General features: G+C 40.2%; 1 protein-coding gene across 5 annotated transcripts in view; it reads left to right on the forward strand.

Moving 5' to 3' along the window:
* The window catches only part of ATP8A2 (ATPase phospholipid transporting 8A2), a 339748-nt gene that overhangs the window by 69948 nt on the left and 241804 nt on the right, over positions 1 to 27996 (forward strand). For 4 of the 5 annotated variants that reach the window (XM_076328069.1, XM_076328066.1, XM_076328067.1 and 1 more), the window contains 12 exons: positions 1285 to 1412; positions 2622 to 2699; positions 4832 to 4920; positions 5679 to 5723; positions 6300 to 6375; positions 14841 to 14946; positions 16310 to 16392; positions 18087 to 18136; positions 20293 to 20362; positions 22101 to 22185; positions 23466 to 23605; positions 26842 to 26980. In XM_076328069.1, coding sequence (XP_076184184.1) covers positions 1285 to 1412; positions 2622 to 2699; positions 4832 to 4920; positions 5679 to 5723; positions 6300 to 6375; positions 14841 to 14946; positions 16310 to 16392; positions 18087 to 18136; positions 20293 to 20362; positions 22101 to 22185; positions 23466 to 23605; positions 26842 to 26980 — 1089 coding nt within the window. The remainder of the gene's footprint in view (positions 1 to 1284; positions 1413 to 2621; positions 2700 to 4831; positions 4921 to 5678; positions 5724 to 6299; positions 6376 to 14840; positions 14947 to 16309; positions 16393 to 18086; positions 18137 to 20292; positions 20363 to 22100; positions 22186 to 23465; positions 23606 to 26841; positions 26981 to 27996) is intronic. The other variant, XM_076328071.1, reaches the window with a different exon arrangement.

Raw genomic sequence — 27996 nt, forward strand, 5'->3', positions numbered from 1 at the left:
AGCTCTTGAACTTGTGCTAATATAAAACAGGTGCAACCTGTAATAAACTAGGATGACATAGTAGTCTGTATAGATGCTCTTTTGTAAATTGAATACACAATTTCTATCACTTCTGTAACTGCCACACATGGGAAAGACACTTTTTCAGGCTAGGCAGGTAGATGTTAAATTTTTGTTAAATGTCTAATTTCTATAAAGATTTTATTGGGAAAAACCTTTTCCAACATCAAGGGTGCTTCTACTCTTTCTGTAAACTGATCAAAGATATGGAATTCATGTGTGCTCACACTTGGAGGTGCCTGGGTCCAAATTTCAAGTCTTGCTCTGATCTTCATTAGGCTTCAGCAACTTTCTCTGGCTTCTATCTCCTCCCAGTTTGCTCCCCTGCCTTCTTACTGACTTACTTGTAACACTGAAAACCCCTTAGTTGTGGGCTGTGACCCCAATGTGCTGGGTGCTCTGTGACTGAAATGCCTCCCTAAGCTTCAAGGAAAGTGAAGAACAGGCAAATGCAGAGACTTTGGATGTAAAGAGAGGCTGTGGGCGGCACCATGAACAGGAGCCTTCATCCTGTGTCTGCTGAGCCTTGTCCATTCCTGCCTGCTATCTATAAATGCTTCACCTTCCCTTTAGGACCAGTTGTGCTGGTGGATTAATTTGGGCAACTGGGCACATGTTGTCACCCTTAACAGCTCTTCTGCCTAAGCAGGATGCCTTAGTTCATTTACTAGGTGTCTGTTTAACAGTCAACTTGTTCTCCTAGATTTCTTTAGTGTGAGTAACTTCTCAATTCGGCCAATGCTGGCAGATTTTAGAACAAATTTTAGTCTTTATTTTTTGCTTTCTAACTCCGCTGAGACAAGTAGGCACTTTCTGAAAGGTGAAGTTATGTTACTAGGGATATTGGTGGCTCTTAATTGGGGCAGTTGACACATCAGATAAATCTCTAAATTTGGGTTATAGTGTGGAATATCATTTCTCACCATCTGTCTAGCAAAAATTGTTCAGAAAATGTTCTGTTCTCTAATATATAGCCTCACCAATCTTGCCCTTCTTCACCTGGCATAATATGCTGTGTATCCAGGCATGTGTTCTGTGGGTGTTTTATATACGTACTGTTGAAATCAATATTAAGGCCCTTATACTAGGCCTCAGCACACTTGCTGATTATTTTAGCATTGCTAAATCTGATCAGGCCAACTGCAGAAAGATGACTGCCTGTATACTGTACCACTCGGACTTCTGCCTTCTGTCTGTTGATGTCTTATGTCTTTTGGTCCACAGAAATGCTGTCTGTCAACTTTGGATACAATCTGCTGACATTTATAATCTTGTACAACAACCTTATTCCAATCAGTCTTCTGGTGACATTGGAAGTTGTCAAGTTTACTCAGGCTCTTTTTATAAATTGGGTAAGTAACAAGAATAAATGTATTAATGTCAGTTTTGGAGAGTGACATTAAAAAAACCAAACCCCACCCTGAAATCTTCACCAGATTTTCCGATGAATTTTCTGATGCAACTTCTGGGAAAGGCAGGGAAAAGTTCAGAGGATTTATTCTGTATTGGGTCTGTGTTCCACAGGAAATTAAAAGATTTAGTTGTAGGAGGATCCCCTGTGCAAATGATCACTCTTGTATATTTTAGGCTTTCAGGATGAGAAGGAAGGCTCAGCTCTTTTGGTTGAAGGAGGTCTCTCAGTTGATTCATGTTCAGTTAATATCTTTTGAAAACTCTTCAGTACCTTATAGCCTCTCTCAGCCACAGCAGAGGGAAAGACTAGACTTGTTAGGAGGGTGTGTGTGGAGGAGATGGGTGGGGTTTTTTTGTTAAATCCTGAGGCTGGCCTTAAGGTCAGCTCTGGCATGAATCAAGTATTTCTGTAAGGAGACGAGTTGGTGGTACCTTATGCAACAAAACAGTGATCCCTCTGTTCTGGCAAGCTTTGACTTCAAAGTGTGTTTCTCTTCAGTTGTGGACCAAAAATACTGTAGTGATGTCTCTTAAGCTGAACAAAACTAAGAGGAATACCTTGTCTTGGTATACATTAATCCTTGGACTTTCAGTAAAGTTGTAGTGGTTCCTCTAAAATACAAGTAAATAAGGTCTAACATGTCTGTTCTCTGAGCTGCTTATAACGTATTGGAGATGCTTGACTAGGTTATCTGAGAAATTGCTTTGGTTCATGTAGCGGCTGTTTTGTTTACCCTCCCAATTAAATGTAGTAACAGGAGTTGATTTCAGTCACTTAAATTGTCTCTTCATTCATAGATGTGGCTAGAGTAAATTACATTGTTGTAACTGAAGACCTATTATTAGCATGGCTAATGCCTGTTAGAATGTCTTCCTACCGTACTAAATTCTTAAACTAGAGCTGCAGTGAAGAAAATGATAATTCCCTGTAATTGAATCTGGCTTTTCTCATGTACATGTAGTATGGTGGTGTACTTTGGAAAGGAGGCACCCCTGTTCAGCCTGGGATGCTGTTAGTGTGTCAAGCCTTCAGAACCTCCACCAATGGAGTTAAGTCAATCAAGCCAAGTTGGAGCTGACTAAAAGGAAGGCTGGAGACTCCTGTGTTTAATTTGCATAGCATAGGTCTAATTTTGCTCTCATTTCAGGACATAGATATGTATTATCCTGAAACAGATACGCCTGCAATGGCCAGAACCTCAAACCTTAATGAGGAACTTGGGCAGGTAAGACAACACTTTCTTAAGTGTCGTGTTTGTGATATGTTCTGGGAAGATAGAAGGTATGAGAGCATGCTGTACAAATCTGCTTTATTCTGTTGTTCTGTCGCTCAGGTTAATGGGACATCTTTACTTTCATTAGTCCAAGTCTTATGAGTAAAATAATGAGATCACAGGATTAAATTTGAGGTCATATAGGCAGTTTTAAGCCTGGGAATTAAATCTTTTTCTTATATTCACTCTAAACTGACTTTTCTCCTCAAGGGTGTTGAAGAGATGTGCTATGGTTGTGACTGTCTATACTGGAACAGAATGTATGGGATTAAGCTTGGCTGAAGAGCCAGCCAATAGCCTCAGCTTGTGTTCTTAGTTCTTGTTTCTGACCATCTCACAGGAAATGCAAGTCAAAAAATGCAGTTCTATTCCTAATTTAGATTGTGTTCCTTCAATCATTTCCATTTTCCTTTCAGATAAAGATAACTGTATATTAACTTGTACTTGTTGTAAGGTATTTGTTATAAATCCTGCAAATGAGAGTTTTCAAAATGGAAGGGCTTCCCAAAATAAGGCTACTGGAAAACGCAACTTTGCCATTGGAATTTTGTAGTGCTATTGAGAAATCCCAACTTTTTTCCTTGACCACCAAAGTCATAGGTGTGTAACTGAACCACGTGAACTTCATAATTTGTGTGAACTTAGCGTTGGAGACAATGTTTATATATGTCCCTGCCCATGGCAGGGGGGTTGGACTAGATGACCTTTAGAGGTCCCTTCCAACCCAAACTATTCTATGATTCTATGTAAAATACATAATTATTGTGTGCTGCTCAGCAGGGTGGTAGTCAATATTCTTCCTGCTTAATCCGATTGGCCTTTTCCTTAGGATTGTTAAAATTTTGTTTATATTTAGATTGCTTTGATGTGAAGTTATCAACCTCCAAATTATGGTAGTGTTTTTGTCCAAAGTAAACTATATTATGTGGCATAATGTATATTGTTGGCCCACGTGTTTTTTTAGAAATGGCTTACTAGTGATTCCATGTAACTAGACTGAATTTTTTTGATTCACTAATTGAATTGTTCACAGGTGCATTTTAAAATTTTGTTATATGCTAAAATTAATGACTTGAAGTTCCTCAGCTGTTTGGGTACCCAGTTTGGAAACAGAGCCTGTGCAAGTTAGAGGTCAATGCTGTATTCAGCAGCAATGTAGTGCACAGCTAAAGGATCACTTAACTAGTAGTGTAGTGCACTGTCTTGTAACTGAATTGCGAATAGCTTTTCCTCAATATTTGCAACTCTAGGCAAAATATTCTGGTCTTTAAATTGGCTAACTCCTCTGTTAGCACCATCCCTTCCTACCTGTTGCTGGCTTAAAATCTTACCTGGTGCAGAGGTAAAACTGTGTGGAATTCAGCTTGCAGTTAATTTTGGTCTGTTGTGGCCTGCTGAAGGTGGGAGTCTTGAATCTGCTAATGCTCCAAGAAGTCGTGTTGCTGTGTTGGTGTTGTCTCCAAGTTCTAGCTGAAAGTCACTTGTTTCCATTAAGGAATTATTAGGGGCAGTGCTGACTGTGGCTGTGTCTTGCACTTCAGGACTGCTCATGACTGGATACCAGAAAAAGCAGTTTGCCTGCAGAATACTATTTGGACTTACTCTAGGATATTCCTTGCACAGTACTGTTTATGGGGAAAAAAACCCAAGCAAATTCCTGGTGATCTTTGGAACACAATTTCTTCAGTGTGTTAAGTTCTAATGATTCTTCAACGATCTTAAGAGTCTTTGTTTTAATTTCCAGTCTTGCTGTTTGACATTAGGACAGTTGAAAGATTTGGTGAATGTTCAGCTAGCACAAGCAAGTACATCTGTATTGACCACACTGGAGCCTTGGCAATTGATATCTACTATTTGGGCCTTGCTGCATTTAGAGATAAAGAATAAATAATGCCATTATATAACTTTCCTGATTCTTTTCCTGTAGCTTTGGTAAGACAAACCAAGCTGTAATAAGCCTGCATTGGCCAATACTATGACATTTGAGCCATATGTCTCCCAGAATTTTCCTGATACTTAATCTGTTTTCCACTTTGAGTTTTGTTACTTTGCAAGTTGAAAATTAGACTTCTTTTTTCTTCCAGGTAAAATACCTGTTTTCTGATAAAACAGGTACTCTAACATGCAATATCATGAACTTTAAGAAATGTAGTATTGCTGGAGTGACATATGGGTAGGTATGACTTTTTTAGAAACTCTGTAGCTTAATATGTGCTTATTGATGGTACATACTTTTATATCAGAACAGGATTAAAACATTCTGTTCTTCAACTTGTATTTTAGTATATTTTGTGGTCTCAGTTAATAGCTTTCATTTGCATGTCCTGCAACACAAATTATGAAATGTAAAGTACTCCCCAGGTTTGCATGAAGTAAAGAGAAATAATTACTTGCTTCCTAACTTATCTGATCATGATTTAAACTAAACCAGAAGTGCTAAATAACTTCTTGCCTTTCTAGAGGGAAGATGATGTAGCCCAAGGGTAGCAATTGTCAGTCATGTTTTTGTGACTTCAGATGAACCAGGATTTCATTACAACCATGTAGCTGTAATTGTAGTTGTAGAGTTAAATATTCCTTGCACGGGAGGGATACCCACTTACTGGTTTTGCTATGTTTCTGTCAAAAGGATCCCTTTGAGTCATGCCAGTGTTTCATACCACTTGGCCTTTTGAGTCTTGAATACTAAATCTTTGTCTTTGCTTAAAGTGGGTAGTTTTAAGATCTCTATGCAAGTTAGCCTTTGAGTTTCATGGTAGCTAAATTAGATACTTCAAAAGGCAGAAAACTTGGTTAAAATGTATGAACAGCTGAACCCGTGGTTCCAGCATATGTTTGTATGTGTGGTGACTCATTGATCTTCGCCTTCTACCTATTTTTTTGGTTTGCAAAATGGAATAAATGTTCTTTTTTCCTCTTTCTACCACTCAGTCACTTTCCTGAGCTGGAAAGAGAACGTTCATCAGAAGACTTCAGGTAAATATATTTGAAGATGTTTGTGTTCTGTATAGCAGCACATCAATTATTCCAATATGCTGCTGTTTCCTTCATTGCCATCTTTTCTCTCCTTGTATGCTTCTTCTCTAGTCAGTTCTGTGGAAGAGTTTCTTCCAGGTACTAATTTGGAGTACTGAAGCTTAAAATTGTCCAGTGATCAACTTGAAGCAGAACTGACTGACTAGAGAGGGAGCTTAGGGATATTGAACTTTGATCTTTGACCTATCTTAAAAGCAAGTCACCTTGAAATACATTGATATTTCAAGTACACTTAAAAGCTGCTTCTGCTACATCTGTCCTAGGAAGTGTGTTGACACTTGAATCTTCTCAAATACACTTTCATGCATAACCATTTTGGGTTTCTTGCTGGTGTTCTGAAGAAATTATTGCTCATTTTCAGCACTTGGTACACTACTCACATGATCTTTTCACAATACTTTCAAGGACAGTGGAATCTTACTTTGTTTTTCCTTTGCTTCCCAATAAAACAGATGAAGTAGTAAGATTGGAAATGTTGCCACTGTTATGTTTGAATATGCTTGTCTTGCTCTGCAGCCAGCTACCTCCTTCCACCAGTGAATCGTGTGAATTTGATGACCCAAGACTGCTGCAAAACATTGAAAATGACCATGTAAGTCTACTCTCCAAATATCATGTCTCTTAAACACCCTATTCTAGGCCTCTCTGGAATTGAATGCTAAACAAATCTACTTGTGTGATCAGGTCTGCTCTATGGGTGTGTCATGCAACCACAGATGCAAGCATGGAGTGGGGAAAAGGGAAACAAAATAGCTCCCCCCACCCCTTTCTGCCCACTTGTCTTGCTACTGAATTAAAGAAACAGTGACATAGGTAGGGGTACCAGCTAGCTGTAAAACAGCTTCATATATGCTAGTGTATATGGAAGATAGTGTCTTGTAGCAAATGATGGTAGAAATTGTAATTCTTTAAAAGAAAAACTACTTAGAGTGTTCAAACATCGGTACTGTTAAAATACCATTTTTAACAGTAATCCAGAGCATTGCAAGATGGGTCTGGTGTGAGACCTGCTCTAAATACTGCAGATGTTGGGAATTCCAATTGTATAAAGGATATAAGAGATGGGACTTAATTGCAAGCTTAAGCTTAGCCTGAGACAGTGATTAGTAGTCTTAGCCTAACTGGTTGTGTCCTAAAGGGGCCTAGTCCATAGGAGAGTGTCAGTTCACTGCTTATTCGGAAATCATGCAGCTATGAAGTGTCTGACTGGACACCAGACAATTTAAGTCACTTGCAAAAAAAATGAGCCTTCTATTCTGCAGAAGCTGTATTACAGTAGGGGATCTGGGCATTGGCAAGCGCATACTCAAATGACAAACTCAATTAGCTGATTGCTCTCCTTAAACAGTATAACTTCTGTAACTGGACTGGTTTAGTATGAGCATCTAAAATATAGTTACGGTATGTTGTGTACACGCATACTGTGTGTGTGCAGCAAAGCTTTGCTTTCTGTTTTGCTTTACAGTACTTAAGAAGTTGAAATGCAACATGGTATAAATGCCTGAAGGAATATTTAATTACTTTGTATGTCACTACATATTCCTCAGGGTGACAGAGCCTGAAGATGGCTCCTGTGCTCTAACCTTCAGGATGGTGGCCCTGCCAGGACGATGTACTGGCTTCCTGTGTGGCTTTTGTAATCATCTGCACTGGAAGGACTTCCCACTGCACATCACTTGCAGCCAAGATTTGGGTTGCCTCCTGTTCTTTTGTGTTCTGTTTGTTTATATATGGCTACAGTATGGTTTATGGCAGTTGCCGACTCCAGGTACTCATTCTGAATGGAAGGCTACTGGTTTAGGTGCAGGGTACAGATAAAGTGTGTTTTGAGCTCTTCCTCACTGGCTTGCTTTAGGCATCTATACAGAAAAGTGCTTTGGTACATTTTAATAGACTCAGCAGAAGGGACATATATCAAATTGGCTGTGAGATGGAGTTTCTCATCTAGCCTTGAGATGGCTTCTCAACTTTGAGATATCTCTAATTCTTTGATCTTCTCTGGGTAGAGCTTTCACTTTGGGAGATAGAAGGAATATTTGCTGTTGTAGCAGGCAAATAAAGGGTTTTGGTAGCTTCCTTAGGTGTCACTTGGTCTAGACAGCTCAGATAGACGTCTTTGTTCTTTACATGCTGAACCCTTATGCATCGTTTCCTTTTGGCTGGCAACTTGAACACATAAATACTGTTGTCATTGCACAGATGACTATTGGGCTGAGCGCACAGTGTGAACTCAGCCCTCAATCAGTAGGGAAACTTCTGGCTGATAAGACTTAAGGTGTACCTCGTGTAGGCCAAAGATATCTTTTGGAGCCTGACTGTACTAGGGGGATGGATGCCACCCACTGACAAGTGGTGATTTAGCACAAGACACAAGAATGCAAGGACTACATGTGACAGTTGGCTTAGGAAGTTCAGATCCATTTGTCAAACTGCATCAGTGAGATGAGGGCTGGATTACAGGACAGTGGGAGAGGGAAGAGTTGCCTGTTTTTAGCCCATTAGCTTTTTGCATTAGGTCACCTGTTAAGGTGCATAAACTACTTCCTTCTACCTAAAACTCCTTAGTGTCTTAGTTTTCATAGGTAGTAGATAGCTGCAGATGCCACTTACAGATGTCTGACAATCTCTACTCGTTTAGTGAACTGAGGTGATAAAACCGAAGTGTTCTAGCACAAGCTGCCTTGTGGGGTCTGATGGTGCTGTACTCAGCTGGGCAATGAATTCTCCTTAAACATTTGCCCTTTTGTAGATGAAGTTGTCAATGTGCTATCTCTCACAAACACTCAAGTGCTCATTGCTCTGGTCTTGAAGATTTTTTTTCAATCCAGTCACAAGTATTAGTTTAGAGCTGTCTCAGTGCCAAGTAATTTTCTTTCCAGGTTGAAAATAAAAAATTATGTACTTGCCCTCATGAGACTGTCATCCATCTGCTGGGAAGATTTTTAGCATCCTGCATCACCTCTAAATTTCATAGCTCTTCTGGGCCACTGGTGTGTAAAGACTGACTGATGGCTAAGTCCACTCTTGAGTAACAGCCAAAGAATTATAGCCCTGCAGGAAGTGTTCCAAGGAAAAATAACTTGTCTTGAAAACATGTGGAGGTTTCTCTTGGCTTCTCTGGGATTTTAACGTGGAAGAAAGTACCTAGGTTTGTCTGCCTATGCTTTTTCTTTGTAACAGCTTCTGTTGGATGAACTGTGCAGCAGTGCCAAGAGTATGGTGCTCACTTGTTTCTATAGGGAAAACGGCATAAACTCTTACTAGAATAAGAAAAGATCAGTTACTTCCAAAAACTTAAAAGAAAGTTTGGAGAATATGCTAGATGGTCTTTACCTTGGTGTTTGTGAGTTGCACATGTGCTGTGAATAAACTCATCATGGAGATGCAAGCCTGTTTGGTGTAGGGTTATTTTTTACTCTGATAGGAGTGCAGGGAAGGAGGTCAAGAAGTGAAAGAACTAATAAACTTGGATCTTATCCTAGGCTTCTCTATCTCCCTGGACTCTCTCCAAACTTCCTCGACTAATTGCAATCCACATATAAACTCTTCTGTGGCTTGCAAATTACCATTTGGGTAAGAAGCAGCAAGCACATGGTATAGCTGCAGATGCATGAATTGATTCAGTGAGTATGTGTGATGACTAGTTAAGCAGCTGGCCAGGCAGAACAGATAACTGTTGTGCTCGTGTTGAGCCTTTACCTCAGTGAAAGCGTTCGTTTAGATCTCTCCAACATGTCTGCTTGTTTTCGTGAAGTGTGTGGGAACTGAGGCTTTTATCCCATCGGGCTTTGAAATGACTGCTATCGTCAGCTGATTATTAATTCCTTAGGAAACCAGAACAACAAAAGCATATCACTTCTGGAATGAAAAACTGGAATTTAAAATACAGTAGGGGGAAAATACATTCAGGTGGTGAGAACATCTGGGAGGCTTTAGTTCAGAAAGTAACTGTTGCCTGAAAACTGTCCAAACGTATTGTTTTACAGCTTGACAATTCAGTTGTTATAGCTTGGTGAGAAATATTTTTCACTCTTCTGCTTTTGTCCTTACTGTGCATGGGACTTCGGTACTTTTCTTTTGCTCAAGTACAAGGCAGTATCTTTAATTATAGGTCATATTTTGGTGGCTTTGTACAAGATAAACTTGCATTTAACCAGCATTTGAATTTCAATAGAGTTAGTGTTCTTTGGGTCTGTGCCTGAAATATCCCGATCCCCTCCAGCCTTACCAGCTTCACTGTTCTAGAGATGCCCAACATGGCTGGATCCTCACACTGTTCTCCAGGTGTTTTAATGAACAAAACAGTAGGAAGCTCACATCTTTAAGACAGTGAGTCATAATTCTCCCTGGTAATGAAATGGATTAAGTATTTTACTGGCTGTCCTTGGCAGAATGTGCCACACTTACACAAAGTAGTAAGCTCAAGTTGTTAGACTGTGCGTTAATATCCCATTGGCCATTTCTAGGCCATTTGCTCAAAAACCTGTCAGTCCTGCTCATCTGGAAATATTGTGAGTGGAGGCACTGATCTGATACTGCTACAAGTAAAAGGAGAGACGAATAAATATCTTTAACTTCACATGCAATTTCCTTGTAATTTTATCAGGCTGTGAACAGTTGGCTAGAATAAAGCAGTTGCTGTCTTCAGAGTGAAGAGGCCCAGATAAGGACATGTGTGACAAATGTGCAGATATGTAGCTCTGCAGAGTACGGTTTGCTCCCCAAAAGACCAGGTTTCACCTCAATGTTTTGTTCCCTCTGAATAAGGGAGAACACAAAGGGATGAAAACTTATGATACAGCTTCCTGACCACTGGTTTATGACCTGCTTGATAACGGATAATGCTGTGCCTTCTAGATGAATGGAGTTCAATCCAGTTGGCGGCCGGTCACGAGCGGTGTTCCCCAGGGCTCAGTACTGGGGCCGGTCTTGTTTAATATCTTTATTGATGATCTGGATGAGGGGATTGAGTGCACCCTCAGTAAGTTTGCAGACGACACCAAGTTGGGCGGGAGTGTTGATCTGCTCGAGGGTAGGAAGGCTCTGCAGAGGGACCTGGACAGGCTGGATCGATGGGCCCAGGCCAACTGTATGAGGTTCAACAAGGACAAGTGCCGGGTCCTGCACTTCGGCCACAACAACCCCATGCAGCGCTACAGGCTTGGGGAAGAGTGGCTGGAAAGCTGCCCAGTAGAGAAGGACCTGGGGGTGTTGGTCGACAGCCGGCTGAACATGAGCCGGCAGTGTGCCCAGGCGGCCAAGAAGGCCAATGGCATCCTGGCCTGTATCAGAACTAGTGTGGCCAGCAGGAGTAGGGAAGTGATCGTGCCCCTGTACTCGGCACTGGTGAGGCCACACCTCGAATCCTGTGTTCAGTTTTGGGCCCCTCACTACAAGAAGGACATTGAGGTGCTGGAGCGTGTCCAGAGAAGGGCAACGAGGCTGGTGAGGGGTCTGGAGAACAAGTCTTATGAGGAGCGGCTGAGGGAACTGGGGTTGTTCAGCCTGGAGAAAAGGAGGCTGAGGGGAGACCTCATCGCTCTCTACAACTACCTGAAAGGAGGTTGTAGCGAGGTGGGTGTTGGTCTTTTTCTCCGAAGTAACAAGCGATAGGACGAGAGGAAATGGCCTCAAGTTGCAGCAGGGGAGGTTTAGATTGGATGTAAGGAAAAATGTCTTTACTGAAAGAGTGGTGAAACATTGGAACAGGCTGCGCAGGGAAGTGGTTGAGTCCCCATCCCTGGAGGTATTTAAAAGACGTGTAGATGAGGCGCTTAGGGACATGGTTTAGTGGGCATGGTGGTGTTGGGTTGACGGTTGGACTCGATCTTAGAGGTCTTTTCCAACCTCAATGATTCTATGATTCTAGATAGGGAAACTTTGCTTTCGGTGTAGATAATGCTTTGTCAATAACAATCCAGAGACTGCTTCCAGAAATATGAGACTATGTCTCAATGTGTCTGTAGTTCTCAGCTTGTAGGGGCAGCGTGCAAAGTAAGTTCAGCCAGCAAGGTATGTTGCTGGCGTAGGTGGTTGTATACCAGGTGTTCCATGGATCTTTGGAAAAGACATAGAGAAAGAGAAGCAATAGCTTTCACCCAGAGCTGTTGGCACACAGGGAGAAAAATGGGGGGAGAAGGCACTCAAAATGAGAGCTGCCTGTAGACAGATGAACAAAATACTAAAATATGCAAACTTTGTTCCTGCTACAGATAGAGAAGGAAAAAATGGGGTGGGAAGAAATCGAGCTGAGCTTAACAAATGAGCAGGCAAGGAATGTCTTACAGAGACCATCAGTAAGAATTTGAGTACTAAAATGGCAGAGGCTTGCTTTAATAGAGGAAAATAAGTAATAAAGCAGAATCTGTTAACCTGTGGGACTTCTGTCTTATTCTGGGCTTAAACTTGGCACGGTGCAAGGGATCACCACAGAAGCTATTAAGTTTTCTGTTCGCAGCTCTGAAGTAGGAATTTGAATGCTCTATCCTGATTCATGCCAGTGCAACAAATATTGTGTCAAGTGTTGGAACAATATAGAAAGGAAACAAATGACAGCTGTGTGGAGGAGCTGATATGATAAGCTGGGCCTCTGGTGATCTGTTGCTATAGTATTGGAAGATTGCCATGTAATACATTGTGAACTGTGAAAATACCAAGACAGCAACAAATTACATTGCTGGCTTGAAAGCAGAAATATATACATAGGAAGGATTAAAATCTATGACATTACCGGAGACAGGTTGTTTCCAGCTGATAGAACGCATACTATGAAAGTGTGTAAGGGGCTGGGTGATATACGTGTAAGAAGGACATCAAAGGTCTGCAGCAATGGATGCTGAAATGAGAATCTGGCAGGCTATGCATTTTGAAATGGAGATAAAACTTTCATTACTTTCACTGGAAATAATGGAGCAGCAGTAACCTCCTGACCAGTAATTTGCTGTGGACTTAACATTTCACACACTACTCTAATTATATTCCATCTGTTCATTTTCTTGAACACAGCCTCTGCACTCCAGCATGTCAAAAGCTACAACTGTTGTTATTTTAGTGGCTTGTGACCATACAATTCAGAAGTTTCGGTATACAAAGATAAAGGTCCTGTGTGAAACAGTTATTCATTAAAATATTCATGACAACATACACGAAGTAAAACAAGAATATAAGTATTGGATCTGCAGTCTTTTTATTACACTTTTTTCTGATATGCTTACTTTTTGTTTATGCATGTTAACACAACATTTGCCAGCTGATATTTTGTGGCTTTCTTAGTAATTTACTTCCTACTAATTAAACCTTGCTATTGCCAGTGCATCTTTGTGTTGTACAAGTATGTAGGCTATGTGCACCATATTGAAAAAACAAACAAAACCACAACAGTTTTTCCCTATTCTTGGTCTTGTCCCTGAAACAGGACCTGAGAGAGAGCAGAACTTTCTTTTTATTTTTGTCACATAGCTTGGCTTGGGGAGAGAAGCATTAGCATGTCTGAGAGCCAGTTGTGAATGCTGCTGGCCTAACTGTGAGAAGTTGTATTTTAAGTGCCCCTCTAAGTGGGAAATGGAGGAGTCTTTAATGTCAATAGTTCTATGTGATTAAAGGGTTTTATAAAATAACTGTGTGCTGCATTTCAGATAGCAGTACTGCATATACTCTTAGTAAAATACATGTAATACAAGTTTCTCACATCAGAGGATTTTTGATGGAATGTAGTTCTTACTTGAAAATTTCATTTGAACATTGTGGTGTATGCTAGCATAATAAATGATGTAGAAGCATCTTTTAACTGTTTAAAAAAACCTGGATCCCGTTTTACTAAATCTTGTAGGATTCTTCTCTATCTGATCTTGGTTTTATATTGCAATAGTGGGGTCTTGGCCTGACCTTGTGCTAACAGCTCTTGGAATGCTCTTGATTTTGTAGTGTCTGTTAAGACAGAGTATATATAAAAATATGCGATGCTAATGAAAGTTTGGAAACTAGATATTTTCATATGCAAAAATTCTGCAAGAGTTCACAAAGTCAACTAAGGCTTTCTGCAAAGGTAGAACTGCTAAGTTCATGTCTGACTTGGTCACTGAGCAAACAGTTGCTGTGACATAAGATTTTGATGCTACCAGCTGTGGATGTTACGGATATAGTAGAGTTGGTGAAAGGGAATGTGTGTTCACTTCAGCTGTTTCAGCCAAGCCTCTTAAAGATCTGTGTGAACTGTGGATGATGTTAGTATGGCAGGTTGTGAGCTGGGCAGCTGAGTGCCATTCCTGACAGCTGTGAGACTGGAAATGCTGTGCCACAGGTAGGGGTGGAAAAGAGGGAAGAATGGGATGGGGGACTCAATTTCAAGTCACTATAGCTACAGTTGCCAGAATTTGCTGATTAGAGGCCTGTGATTTAAGTGCCATAGCATTTTCACTGAGTTGTAGACCTGGTGTCTCTAAGTGCTTCGGGATGGCTGGTGACTATGCAGTCTGTGAACAATGTTTTATATTGTGTCTTCTCATGATGCTGAATGTGTAGGGACCACTGATCAAGTTTCTGCTTGGCTGGATGATGTATTCCTGTGGGAAGAGCACATGATGTTGCCTTCTACTGGCTAATCAGCTGCTGTCAGCTCTGGATATTCGTCACTAAGTGTGCAGTTGCAATGGGTTTAATTCTGGTGTGGTTACTGTCAATCTATTGACAGCTATTGTGGAAGCTACCTAAGTAGTATTTCCTGTTGCTTGATTATCATCAGTATCTTGTGGCATCTTTGCCTATATGAAGCTTGGGCTGCTAAAAAAACTAATGCTTTTATATTTGGGGAGGTGGGGGAATATTCTGGCTTCCCAGCTCTCTGCAACTTAAGTGAGTTCTTTATCATTAGCACTTTAGTTCATTAATGCTGGCCCTTAACTCTGTTGTGTTGATGTTCTGGGACCAAGGTCACTACTATAAATGGAGAACAATTTTTTTTTTTGTCTGTGGTATCTAAGAGGTCTTCTCAGGTTAGTGAACAGCTGCCTCTCAGTTTGTGTGTAATACTAAACCTGACTCTTCTGATGTCCTGTCTAGCCCACAGCTGTGCACATACAGGAGTTCCTCACTCTGCTGGCCGTGTGTCATACTGTTGTTCCTGAGAGACAAGGAAATACAATAATCTACCAGGCCTCCTCTCCAGGTTGGTTGTTGCTGTCTCTTTGGGGAGTGAGGGAGTAGAAGTAGAAGGGAAAGTCCAGAAATTTCTGAAAAGGTCATGGATTTTAAAAGCAAGCTGTCCTCCATGATGCTAGCAATAGATCTGGCATCTTCTGTTACCAGCGCACACTGCTTTTGAATACCTTATATAGAACTACCAAGTCCATGATGTTTCTGTAGAGCTGAGCTAGGCTTATGATCCCTTCTGCTCTCATGAGACCTTCTACTCTGGCCTCTTTCTGCAGAGGTGAAAAGCAAAAGTAAAACCTCCAGTGACTTGTCTTCCCTACATAGAGCTGATGTATGGAAGTACTGGTTTGTTTCTGCATGAACAGTTACTTGCTCTATTTGGCATGAGTGCAAACTGTTTGTTTTGATCTAGTAGCTTCCCATGTTGCTTTATGCAGATAGAAGATGCTGATACATGACATGATATAACAAAGAGCAGAGTCTTTGCCATATTTGGGCCTACCCTTCACCCATTTCTTCCTTCTTTCAGGCACCACAGTGGTACTGAAAGAGGTAGGCAGGGCCAAAATGCAGAACAGTAGGGCCCTACTCCCCATCAAATTTATCTCCATTTCTGAGGGTGTTTCTACAGTTGTTGTAGTGATGTATTGAGTGATAAAGCAGCAGCATTTCTATTTGTCTTAAGTGTCACCTGAAGAGTCAGGTGAACAGCCTGTGTAAGGCAGCTCTAGTCGCAGTGTTGATGAACTGTGAGAAGACCAAGGGAGCTGTAGAGACATTAGGGTTGCTTGAGCTGGGCACTAAATTCACTTGTACGGTGGTTGTACTTAATACCACTTGCTCCTTAATGAGGCTGTATAACTACATAGTAGGGGTAGAAGTGTTGGTTCTGGTTTCAGCTTGCTTATTTGAGCTCTTAATGACACTGCCCAGTTCAGTCTCCAGAAGACAATGCTGTACGTATTTCTATAGCACCTGAACTTAGTGCCTTTACAGCGGGAAATGGATTAAATGCATGTTGTAGGAATTTACAGTAACACAGCTTTGATCTTGCTTTCGGAACAGGTATTTCCCCTCTTTAATGTAGAAAAGTATGACTCCTCCACAACAACTGAGTTTAATGCTTCAGTAGTTACAGGATGTTTTATACAGATTGAGTATGAAGTTTGTGTAGTTGGTATTACATGGCCTTTGTAGGACTAAAATATGAATGTTCTTGTGGAAGTGTGTGCAGAGCTACTCTAGCAGCCCTACAGATGTGGGAGTACATGGGGGAAGGGGGCTTCTGCGTTTTGGCATTGTGGCGTATTTAAATATGGGCTTTACAGGCCTCTTCTATATGCCAGATTAAATCTAAGCTTTTCTTGTATTGGCAGATGAAGGGGCATTAGTGAAAGGAGCAAAAAAACTTGGTTATGTCTTCACAGGACGGACTCCGCATTCGGTTATCATTGATGCGGTAAGTAGTAGATGTGCATGGCACAGACTGCCAAGCTCATGCAGAGCATAAATGTCTCCTGTGTGGTTCTTGTGAGTTCCCCTTTACAGGGCCTTTAGGATGCTACATGCAAAAGGCTTTTGCAGACTGGGAAAAGTTGTTTTACTCTCTTTTGTAGATGCAAAGTCCTCTGCCCTTCTCTGTGGCATGGGCAATAGGAAGTTGCAAGCTTATATGGGAAATGACAGCAGTTGTGTCTGAAGAATATTTTCCTTGTCTGGGAAGCACAGATGAGCATGTCAGAATGAAATTCACGTGTCTGGGAGATTTTCTAACTATTATGTTTAGTGGTTACTGTACTTCTAAATGTTTGATTTCTTGTATTAAAATGGAATTTTTCTTCTGAGTAAGATCTTCTGTAGAATATGTATCTGCTTAACAAGCTCTGTATGCAGGGGTGTGTAGTTAATGGATTAGAGTTGACACAGGCAGTCTCAAACTCATGGGGCCACATTCTGACTTAAGTTGCAGTCTAAGCTAAAGTGGCTTCAGATTTACACAGGTGCAACTAAGATGAGAACTTGGTCTCTGGAATACATAGTAGGGTGCTTATTAAGAATAATGGGTGTATTTTTGTCCTTCCTCTCAGGTGCATTCACTTTCAAGTTTCTTGGTACACTGCCAAGCTAAGCACTTAAAACATATATCCTTCTAGGACTTGTCACAAACTTGTTACAACTACTCAGAAAACTGCTGCTTAGTTTAAGGGGAAGAGCTTAGGATGAGCAGTGTCATCTAGAGTTATCTAGGCTCTTCTCTCCTCTGCAGGAAGACCCAGGCCCAGCTGACCTAGTTTTATACTCCTCATACATGCCAAGCTGGGAGCATGGTCAGTCTATAGCCAGCAATAAAAGCTGTCACTCCCAGAGGTTCCTGTCTCTCCTCATTGCCTACATCTGTGACAGTACACGTAATGTGGGTTGGAGATGGCTTTTGGCCTTGAGGATGTTGCTGAATTGATATGTGCCTTGTAGGACATAACTCTACTGCGATTAGTTTTTGCTACAGCCCTTTCTTTAACCATGTGCTACAAGTACTACTGGAGTTCTGAGACTCCAGTAACTCCTGCTGCTCCTACTATCTCTTGTACAACAGGAATGGCAGAGACAAGTAATTTCTAAATCCTTTTCCTTCCTCAGGTTGCTCATGCTCAACCCTAGCAAACAGTTGTTGGTGATAACAGGAATTACTCCTCAGTTAACCATTTTTTTGCCACAAAAAAAAAATCTAATATGCTTGTAAACTCAAGTAAAAGAAATACTAAGTCAGTTTAGACAAAGTTTTTTTGTAATACCAAATCTGGATGGCATGATTATTTTAACTGGGAGTAATGCTCACATTTTGTAATGTCTCTTAGTTGATAGCTGTTATGTAGTAAATATGCAGACTAACTTTCAGAGCATTCTTATCCTCCCAGAGTAAGATACTAGTTCCTTGAAATGGTGTAAAAATAGTAAATGGAGGATGCCACAATATTACATGTTCAAGTAAGAGTAGAATACCTTCATTAAATAGGGCTCTACAACACTTTTACCAGCAGAGGGAGCTATTACCACATTTTATTTACACTGGGCTGTGTAAACAAAGGTGTTAAACCAACTTTCATGTAAGAATGTACTGCAAATTATACTTATAGTACATACTTTCTTTTGTAGCTGGGAAAGGAAAAAACCTTTGAAATTCTTAACGTGCTGGAGTTTTCCAGGTAAGTTTTCCTCTAATATACTAAATGCAGGGTAACAAGAAAGCCATTTTTGTAAATATATTATTGAGAATAAAAAGATTCAGCTGATGCAGTAGAAAAGCTGAATTGCCTTAATTTTGTCCTGCCCCTCCATCTTCTTGTTTCCAATATAGGGCTAATACAGAGCTTCTTACAAACTGGTGGCTGTTGGCATGTGCGCATGAAGCTCTCCCCTGCCACTCCAGCTCTGTTGGCTTATTGAGAAGTTGCTGCCCTGAAAGTGTCATTCTGTGCCTCACTGATTTCCTGGTGTGTCACTTGTCTACTTCAAGAGCATGCTTTGAGATTGAGATTGCACTTTTATAGTGCTTCTGTAAATTACTTGGTTTTGAGTAGGTGGAATCTACAAGAGGGCTTTTTGGTGCCCCTTTTTAAGAACCAGTCTAGCTATGAAAAACTAGATTTGCAAGCACTCCTAACTTGTCAGGCTAGTTAGGATGGACACTGCTTGGGTAGCAAGAAGCTTTGTGTGATGAATTGGGCCCCTGAATCACTGGAGATGATAAAAGGTGCTTTCTCTTTGTCATTTGATAAAGTTTTGTCAGTTTGGATGGTGCTAGTCAGCAGGCTTTTCTGCTGTTTTTTATACTTTGTGTCTTAAAGCCTTAAAGTCTTGTTTTCTGCCCTCTGAGTTGGCTGGTTCTGCTCTAAAGGAGTATGTAAAACTAAAGTCTGGGAAGATTTGTGTAGGCAGCTTTTCTTGTGCCCTGGCTTGCTTTGAAGATTACTCCTGACTAGTTTCCCCTTTTCATTCAGAATGTAGTTACTTAGGCTACTTGTGGGAATATCTAAAGGTACTAGAAGAGTCTTTTAGGCTTTCTGACAAGTTGACCAGTACCCTGGTGTCTGTAGACAGGAGTAGCTGTAGCCTGCATGCAGCAGAAAAAAAGCTGTCTTAACTCTTCCCTGTGTGTAGCAATCTCCCACTTGACTAGTGAAGGGAGTTCCTATAATTAGATTTTAAAAAGCACAAGGAAGTTTCCTAGTGTCATTAACTTGCAGAAATTCTGGGCACAGCTAATTGCTGTCCTTCCAGACTTTCTTTAGAAAGTCTCGGAAAGGATTGTTTTGTCTGATCATACATGCCAAGAGCTTACTTCCTTACACATGGCTCTTGAGTCCTGAAAAGGGGCTAGAATTTCCAAGAGCAATGTCAGAGGAGGAAGATTCCTCTACACTCTGATCTGTTTGTACATATTGGCAGAAAGGGAATGAGGAAGGAGGATGCTTCCGAGTTCTCCTTTTCCTAAGGAAAAGAATTATAGTTACAGATAACTTGTTTGAGTATGAAACCACGTGTTCTTAGGGTTCTCTTGTTGAGAGTTGATTTGCTTGCCTCTGCCTCTTACAAGCTGCTTTTTTTTTCAGTGGCTCTTTTTTAAAAGAGAGATTGACAAGTGAAATGCCAAAATTGATCTTTAAAAAAAATATATATCCTTGCCTACCTTCCTATGTTAAACATCTGTGTACAGTATGCTAGTGTTTACCTTTTATTTTAAAAAAATATCCCAAACTTGACTGTCTTGATACGCAGCCCTGCTCGGAGGGTCTGACTTTGTTCTACATAATCCTAACTATGTAGCTCTGATTAGACCAATATAAAGAACCTATAGGGAGGCCAAGAGCTGGTCTATATCATGATTCCTTTCTATGACATTTCTGCATTCTTTTGAGTTAGGAAGCTAAATAACTGCCCTTGTCAGTGGGTGGTTATTTCAGTGTCTGTTATGCTTATAATAAATACGCATTCAGCCTTAATGATTCCATTTCTAGCCTGAGTCCCCAAAACAATTTTGCTTGAGGAATAACGAAAAGCTAGGAATAGATGTGACTTCCCTTCTTTCAAGAGGATTTCTTGCTCTTTTCCAAATTCTTGCTCACATTTGGGTTCAAGTCTGTTCTGGTTTAGTGCTCACCGGTGGGAGCTGTAGGGCTGAACCTGGAAATGGACAATTTAGTATTTATCCTTGCTGTCAAGGATTGTGGGGTCTTAAGTTACTACTGTTACATATCACCTGATGTCAGATGCACTAAGCACATCTGAGAATTCACTGGCTAGAAGAGGACTTATTGTCATCACTATGACTTAATAAAAGCAAATATTTTTCTTCCAATAGCAACAGGAAGAGAATGTCAGTGATTGTTCGAACTCCAGCGGGACAGCTACGTCTCTACTGCAAAGGGGCTGTAAGTAATTATGCTACCTAATGGAGAACTAGCACTACCAGTTATTGTTTCAACAGCTGTGGCTGATGCTGGCATTTCATGTCTCATACATAATACCTCTGTTGGCTTTCTGTTTAGGGCCAAGTGTCATTCCTTCTCTGGCTCTTTTTGCAGGCAGGAAGATTGCTTTCTACTACCCAGCTGAAATCCTGAAACTAATGGGAGCAGTACCCTTTATTGATGCAAAGGCAGGATTTCACCCAGCTGTGCAGCAGCAGTTCAGGAGCTAGACTAAATGCTGCTGTCTAAATCTGTTCTCAAGTGGTTGGCTCTTGATCTGGTTCTTGCATCTCTGCACCTGCTGGTATTTGTCATCGTGACTTGCACCATGTTGTGCTTCTGTCATCACTGACAAGAGCAATAACTTATCAAAGTACAAAGGCTGCAAAACTAGCATTGGCCGCAGCCAGAGAGTGGTTCTAATTTCAATGGAAACCCATGCAGGTGGCTTTTTGCGACAGGGAAAACTATTTCTGACTTCTGTAAGGATCTGGTTTACTTGAATTTGTCTTGACATATAGGTCTGGGTGCACTGCTCTGTTGCTTCAGTTTAACTCCCCTCATTTGATAAAGATGTGCTGGCTTCGTGCTGGTGTGGTGGGAGTGGATTAAGCCCACTGCCATTGTGCAGTATTTCAAAGTTGTATGCCTAGTAGGATCACACAGATCTGCAACTGCTTGTTGCTCATACCACGCCTGTGTTCACACTGTTTCTTGGAGTATGGCACTGGAAGGGAAGGAGAACAGGAGAGTTCACAGTAAAAAATTTCATGCCATCTTCTGTATGAGTGGACTCAGATGTCTAACAGAGCAAAAGGGTTGTAGTAAGTAGTGTGATCTGGTGTCTTGTCTTGTATCTTCTGCTGCATCCACCACTTATCTAAACTACAAGTTAACTGTCTATTCTATGTGAACTCTTCCACATTCTGATAGTCATTTCCCATCCTGTCACATCCATCATAAATTACTTGTTTTGTATGCCTATCTTTAATCAGTGATAAATGTAGGCCTGTTTACTTAGCTGGAAGAGTACATATCTGAGCAAGAGCAGGGTTTGTGTATTTTACATGTATGTAGCAGCTTCTGGTAGTTGCAGAATACAATGCAGACATTCTAGATATGTAGGTGATGGTGCTGCTGCATTTTGATTTTTAGCTGTTATCTGTGCCTTTTCAATTGTCCTTTTATTCAGTGATGAAGAAAGTTGCTGCAGAAGGAAGGCTATTTCTGAGAGAATTTTGTAGTAGAACCTGTTCAGTGTTTCTGCTTTCTATTTTTTAACATCAATGGGAATCTTTTCTAGAAAGTATTGCAAGAAGCTCTTCTGTATGGGACTACAATGTGTACTGAATAAGACTGTGCTTATATTATCTGAAAATCAATATATCCGCTTAGTAATTCAGAAAGGAGTGTTCTGTACTGCCCAATAATGGGGACCTCTGTATAGAAAGAGAAGAGGAGGGCAGAGTGTGCTTCTGTCCCTGTTATTTAAAGTGGATGCAGTATCTCTGCCACTGAGCACAATCCAGATTACTTACTCAAACCAGAGTCTCTAAAACCCACATACATTACTTGTAAATATAGCCTTGGGTTCTGATATTAGTACACTTACTCAGGTTATGTCACTTTAGCTTGTAAATAAACAAATGGGAACTTCATATGTAGACTCACTCTGTTGTAATGAATTTGGTTTTAATAGGATAATGTAATTTTTGAGAGGCTTTCAAAAGATTCCCAGTATATGGAGCAAACACTGTGCCATCTTGAATACTTCGCAACAGAAGGTAAGAGAAACAGCATATCATGAGAATTCAACTTGCAGCATGTTCTGCATTGTCTAAGCTTTGCAGTACCAAATAATATGGTTATGAAGATAAATTAAGAAGTGGTGTGTAATCAGAAAACTAACAACTCTAGGATAACTTTAAGCCTAAGGCAGTTTATGCCCTGCTTCTATGTGCTTTCAGTAGGGAAGTGGAATTTGGAAGGGAAAGATGGGGTTCTCTGTGGCCATGATGAAGGGAAACGGCATGAGTTCTATTGCCCAGAACAGCTCGATTACACTGGAGTTAGAGGTGTTTTTGCCAGTGTGAAAGTCAAATGACAAAGTCCCAGGCTTTATGAAGCAGAATGATAACCTGAATGTGCTGAGAAGCCTGGAAGACCAAGACATCAAAGATGATCTGAAATGGTCTCTAAGGTCTTTACGACTGATGTAACACCTCCATTCACAGGGAAGTACTTGGTGGTGTTCCCTCTTCTGCAGTAGCAGAAAATATTTGCATTATAGTAAAACCATGAACCAGTGGTTTTCTCCTTAAATCTGAAAACACTATTTATTCAGCTTTTTTAAAAAAAAAAATATATTTTTTGCAGACTCCTACATTCTCAGTAACTAAACTTTTGTATTTTGTGGCACGCGCTCCTTTCTGCTTGACTTATGCCAGGAAAAAAAAAAACATTACTTCTGTATGTTAATTTTTGTCAGTGGTCTAATAAAATGTTTTTCATACTTCATGGGCCCTATTCTCTACTCTTTTGTGCATGTGTAACTCCCATTTTTAATGTGAGTTTTATGTGTATACACTGAAGGAGAAAACAGTCTTTCTAAAAGGAAACATGGGCTGTGCAGTATGTTTGACTAATATCTCCAATCACTGTGTGTAGCCAGTTCTTTGTTTAATTTGATCTTTTTAAAAATAATGAAAGCCAAGCTTGCTTTCATACTTGAACTAAAAAGATTAAAGATGACCCTTTTGTTGCTCCAGTATGACTAGATTGCAATACTGAAAACTAGGGGGAAGTTTGTGCCCATTAGGCTCTCCTTTGATTTGCACCAACATTAGTAACCTAAATGAGCCAGACTCTTGTTTTACATTTGTGAAAATCTAAATGCTTTAAAAATGTACAGGGAGATGTTCTGGAATCCAGAGTTTAAGTGTGCGTTAAAAGCTCCTGTTGGCTCCAGTGAGAGGGTTAGAATTTAGCATTCATTAGGGCATTAATGATTTGCTGATACTCAGTGTAACTCTACTGTGTGTAATGGCTGTCTTCTGTTTTGTAGGTCTGAGGACTTTGTGCATTGCTTATGCGGACCTGTCAGAAAACTCTTACAGAGAGTGGTTGAATGTCTACAATGAAATCAGTACAGTTCTGAAAGACAGAACTCAGAAGCTGGAGGAATGCTATGAGATCATTGAAAAGGTAAGATGCGTACTTTTTTGATCAGATACAGATTCCCTTATATGTGTCTTTTCCCATGGAATTTGGGCTTTATACAGTAAAACAAACTTAATTTCATTCATGAGAAACTGAAAAGGTTTGGCAACCTGTTCAGTCCATAGACCTCTCAAGTTTTAGTTCGTAGATCTGAGACTAACTTATGTATAAAAGGTCATTGCTACTTACAAACTCTTTTCTCACGTTCTTTTTATCTTGCTATCTTGTGTAGGGTTGATGTAACTTGATAAAGATAATGTATAAAATTGTTGTGTTGCACCAAGTTCTCACTACTAGTATATGAAGAGAAACTTGTTCCTTTTCATACAGCAGTCACAGTTCAGGTTTTCTGAAGGTTGTTGTAGACACTGTAGACAAAACAAAGTGCTCACCAGGGCCTGTGGTCGCATGGACTGAAAAAAAGATGAAAAACTGCTTTCCGTACAAATTGCAGAACTCGTAATTCTGGAAGGGGGAAGTAGGTGTCAGAGAACCAGTTTGAAACTCTCCAATACCACATTGAATGAAATGTTAAAATGTCGACACTAGAGGCCAGTGTTTCTGTGATACTTGTTGGTCTTACTGCTTTCTGAAATGCTGGTAGTCCCACTTCTCACCTACACTTATTCATGCTTTTTCTCCTTGCTCCAGTTATTTCACTCTCATTTTATTTAGTGGTTTCTTTAAAACACTCTTTGAACTTAAAGTTCTTTTTTTAATATTAACAATGCAACTTAGAGCACTGTTGGTTATTTAAGTTAGTTGGGGCAGAAGAGGGAAAGAGGTTGAGACTAGGATGGGAGCTAACTTTCATAGCACAACAGAAAAACTCTAACTCTTTAATAGCTGAAGATTGGATCTTGCTTTTCAAACTAACACCTAAAGTCATCTTTTGTGTTGGTTGGTCAGTAGCAGTGTGGTTATCTAATCCTTGATTCTGTAGGTTTGCATAGCTCCTTTCAGCTTTCTGCTTCCTGCACTGTGCTCTTGTACTCTTCTGTTTTCACTGAGGTGAAAAATGAACATGGATTGATTCTCTTTAAAATGTGTTCTCAAACCATAGATCATTTTTGGCCATCTACCTTCTGCCTCTTTTCACAATTTAATATCTTGAAAAACGGGGACCCATGAGTGGGTTGTAGAATTGGAGTTCTGGACTTAGTGCCATACTGGTAGGAAACATCAACTGTGTTCCTTTCCTGTTAATGTTTGCTTGCTGGTCATACCAAGGAGAGCAGGGAATTGCACTTGAAACTTAAATTCTTTTTTTTTTTTCTTAGTGCTGGTATTTCCCAGGTTAAATTCTCCGGTCTGTAGTCACTCCTTTCTAAACTGGCTTGTGGCTGTAACATAAAATATAATGTATTTTAACAGGCTGATTTTTTCATCTAAGTGTTCAAATGAGAGTGGGAGAGCTGCTTTGTCAGTCTGAGTGTTGAGGTCACTGGATCATAGTACAGGAGCACGTGTGGAGACAAACTTGAACTGGTTACCTTCTCCACCCGTACACTGGCTGAGAGGGCTTCAGCAGGTGCAATAGTCACTCCCCTGCTCAGGTAGCTCAGCCATGCTGATCCCTGTGCTGTCATGTTTAACTGCTTAATAAGTGATTTGGGGAATAAAAGACAATCTACAGTTGTACACTTGGATTGCATTTGTAACCTTCGAGTGTTGTTAGCATCAGCAGGGCTAATGTTTCATCAGGAGGCTATAGGGTACTGAAGCAAATGACTTATGGGAGTTGATTCTACTACCTTTACCAGCTGAATATCTCATAACAAAACTCAAGCTTTATCAAGACCCGTAACTAATGCCAGCCTACACGTCTGTATGAATAACAACTTCCCCTTCTGTTCCTTATGCATGCATAGATGCATACAAGCCGGAGCTGCTCTAATGCCCTCTTCATAGAATCATAGAATGGTTTGGGTTGGAAGGGATGTTTGAAGATGTAGTCCAATCTTCCTGCCATGGGCAGGGACATCTTTCACTAGATCAGGTTTGCTCAAAACTCTATCCAGCCTGACCTTGAACACCTCCAGTGATGGGGCATCCACAACTTCTCTGGGAAACCTGTTCCAGTGTCTCAGCACCCTCATTGTAATTAAAAAAAAAAAATCCTTTATGTTCAATCTAAATCTACCCTCTTTCAATTTAAAACCATTGCCCCTTGTCCTGTCACTGCAGGCCTTGGTAAACAGTCTTTCTCCATCTTTCTTATAAGCCCCCTTCATATGTAGAAAGGCCACAATAAGGTCTCCCTGTAGCCCTTGTCTTCTCCAGGCTGAACAACACCAGCTCTCCTAACTACTGTTCACTTCATCTGTTTTCACTTGTTTTGAATAATTTTAGTCCCTACAAAGAATAGAAGCTGTTACTTTTTCTGTGCAATTCCTGAAATGATACAGTATAACTAAACTCAATTTGTATAAATTTATTTAAATTGAACATCTTTACATGTCTAAGGAATCATTAAAATGCTTTTAAAGTTAAAATTCTGCTGAGTAGAGTGTGCCTTTTGACAAGGTTTGTTTCTTGGGTATTTTTGTCTGCCTGACCTTTTTTTTTCCCCTGTAACATGGCCAAATCTCTTCAAGCAATTGCTTTAGAATTGCCTAAGACTATGGCTAACTCTTGTAGTATTAAGTTTGTTGTATGAGATGTTTTTCTGGCAGACATCTGTATGTGGACTAGAGATACTTGGATTGATTAATGTTCATACCACTTGTATTACATAAATGTAATTATTATATCCATAAATAGTTTCAATTTTTGCTTTGAGTGATTGTATCCAGTCTGTATGTACGTTTTATGGGAGGGAAATTAGTTTAAATGATGTGATGCCAGGTGACTTTTTTTTGCGAGCTTAAGAAATATATAAACTGTGACCACTCATCATGTTGCTATGGTGATTAGTGAATGCTCTAGTATGTATGTTCATCCATAGGCTAGCTCTGGAGTTGTATAACTTCAATTAATTGCTCTTGAACCATTGCCATCTTTCTGATCAGACACACTCTGTTCCATTCTGTACCTCTTGAAATGAGGATTGTATGCAGAGGAAGTAGAATAGCCACACCAGAAACTTTCTGTAGTGTATATTGCTTGTCAAAATGTTGTATTAGCAATAAGGCGCAACATGCTGTCTTTAATTCCTTTTTGAGTGTGTTCCAAACAAAGGTTTATCTTAAGAAAATAATCCCTCAAATTCTTTTTTCCAGGATTTACTGCTTCTTGGAGCTACAGCCATTGAAGACCGCCTGCAAGCAGGTGTTCCAGAAACAATAGCCACACTAATGAAGGCAGAAATTAAGATATGGATTCTGACAGGGGACAAACAGGAAACAGCTCTCAATATAGGTATCCATCTTTCTGGTTATGCTGAATTTGTTTGATATATCGCAGATTACATACTAGATTTGCTGTGTGGGGTTTAAACAAAAACAGGCCTGCTTTTTATAGAATGGTTCCTTGGTAGCAGATGGGCATGTGGTAGCCTTCATTTTGGAGAAGTGGGTGTTTTGGAGTGAAGTCTTTGCTCTGAGTGTCGGGCTATGTTCAGGGTTTTTTTTTTTAAGGCAAAAGGGACACTTCTGCTCTTGGTTAAGTGCAATTCTTGTATGGAGTGAATATAGGTAACTGTTCTGATGGAAACTGGAGAGCTCAACCAGACCGTAATGTTTCAGTTATACTGTGCATTATATCAATTGTTTAATGGCTTTTTTCTTTTCTTACTGACTGCCTTTTCTAGACTTTAATGGAGTTTGGGATATGATGGGAAATATGGTAATACAAAGTGTATAGCTTACAACTTCTTGCAAACCTTGTCTGTGAAAGTAGGTGGATGCTTGAATAACTGCTCCTGCTGTCACCTTATGGCACACCTGTTAGTCAAGTATGTCATGATCGTTAGTGGAAGCGTGTTGCTGCTGTCGAGTGTATGGACAGTTTAATATGGGTTGTTTTATCAAGGCACAATATGGATATCCTCGTCTCAAACTTGTTGATGTACAAAGTATATTCTTTGTAATGCAAAAGAAAATCTTGCAATGATGTGAGTGAAAAGCACAAATTTAAGCATGACAGGTGTGCTTGGGTACTGATGTAATAGAATGGTAACCTGCTTAAGACATAGGTGTTTATCTGACTACCTGTTTTTGCAGCATAAAACTGGAGAGTTTTTAGCACTAAGTTTAGGTTCGTTATTAGAAGCAGCCCTTAAACGTTAGGTTTCCTTTTAGATCATAAATGTATCTGATAAAATCAGTCTATATACCCAACTCTACTTGTAATTTGTCAAACAAAGATTTTACTGTAAGGCTGGGCTGAACTGGAGGTGCACATTATAATTTCAATCTTATAGCAACTAGATGTTG

The sequence above is a fragment of the Aptenodytes patagonicus genome, chromosome 1, assembly GCF_965638725.1.
Source record: "Aptenodytes patagonicus chromosome 1, bAptPat1.pri.cur, whole genome shotgun sequence".
NCBI classification, from domain to species: Eukaryota; Metazoa; Chordata; class Aves; order Sphenisciformes; family Spheniscidae; genus Aptenodytes; species Aptenodytes patagonicus.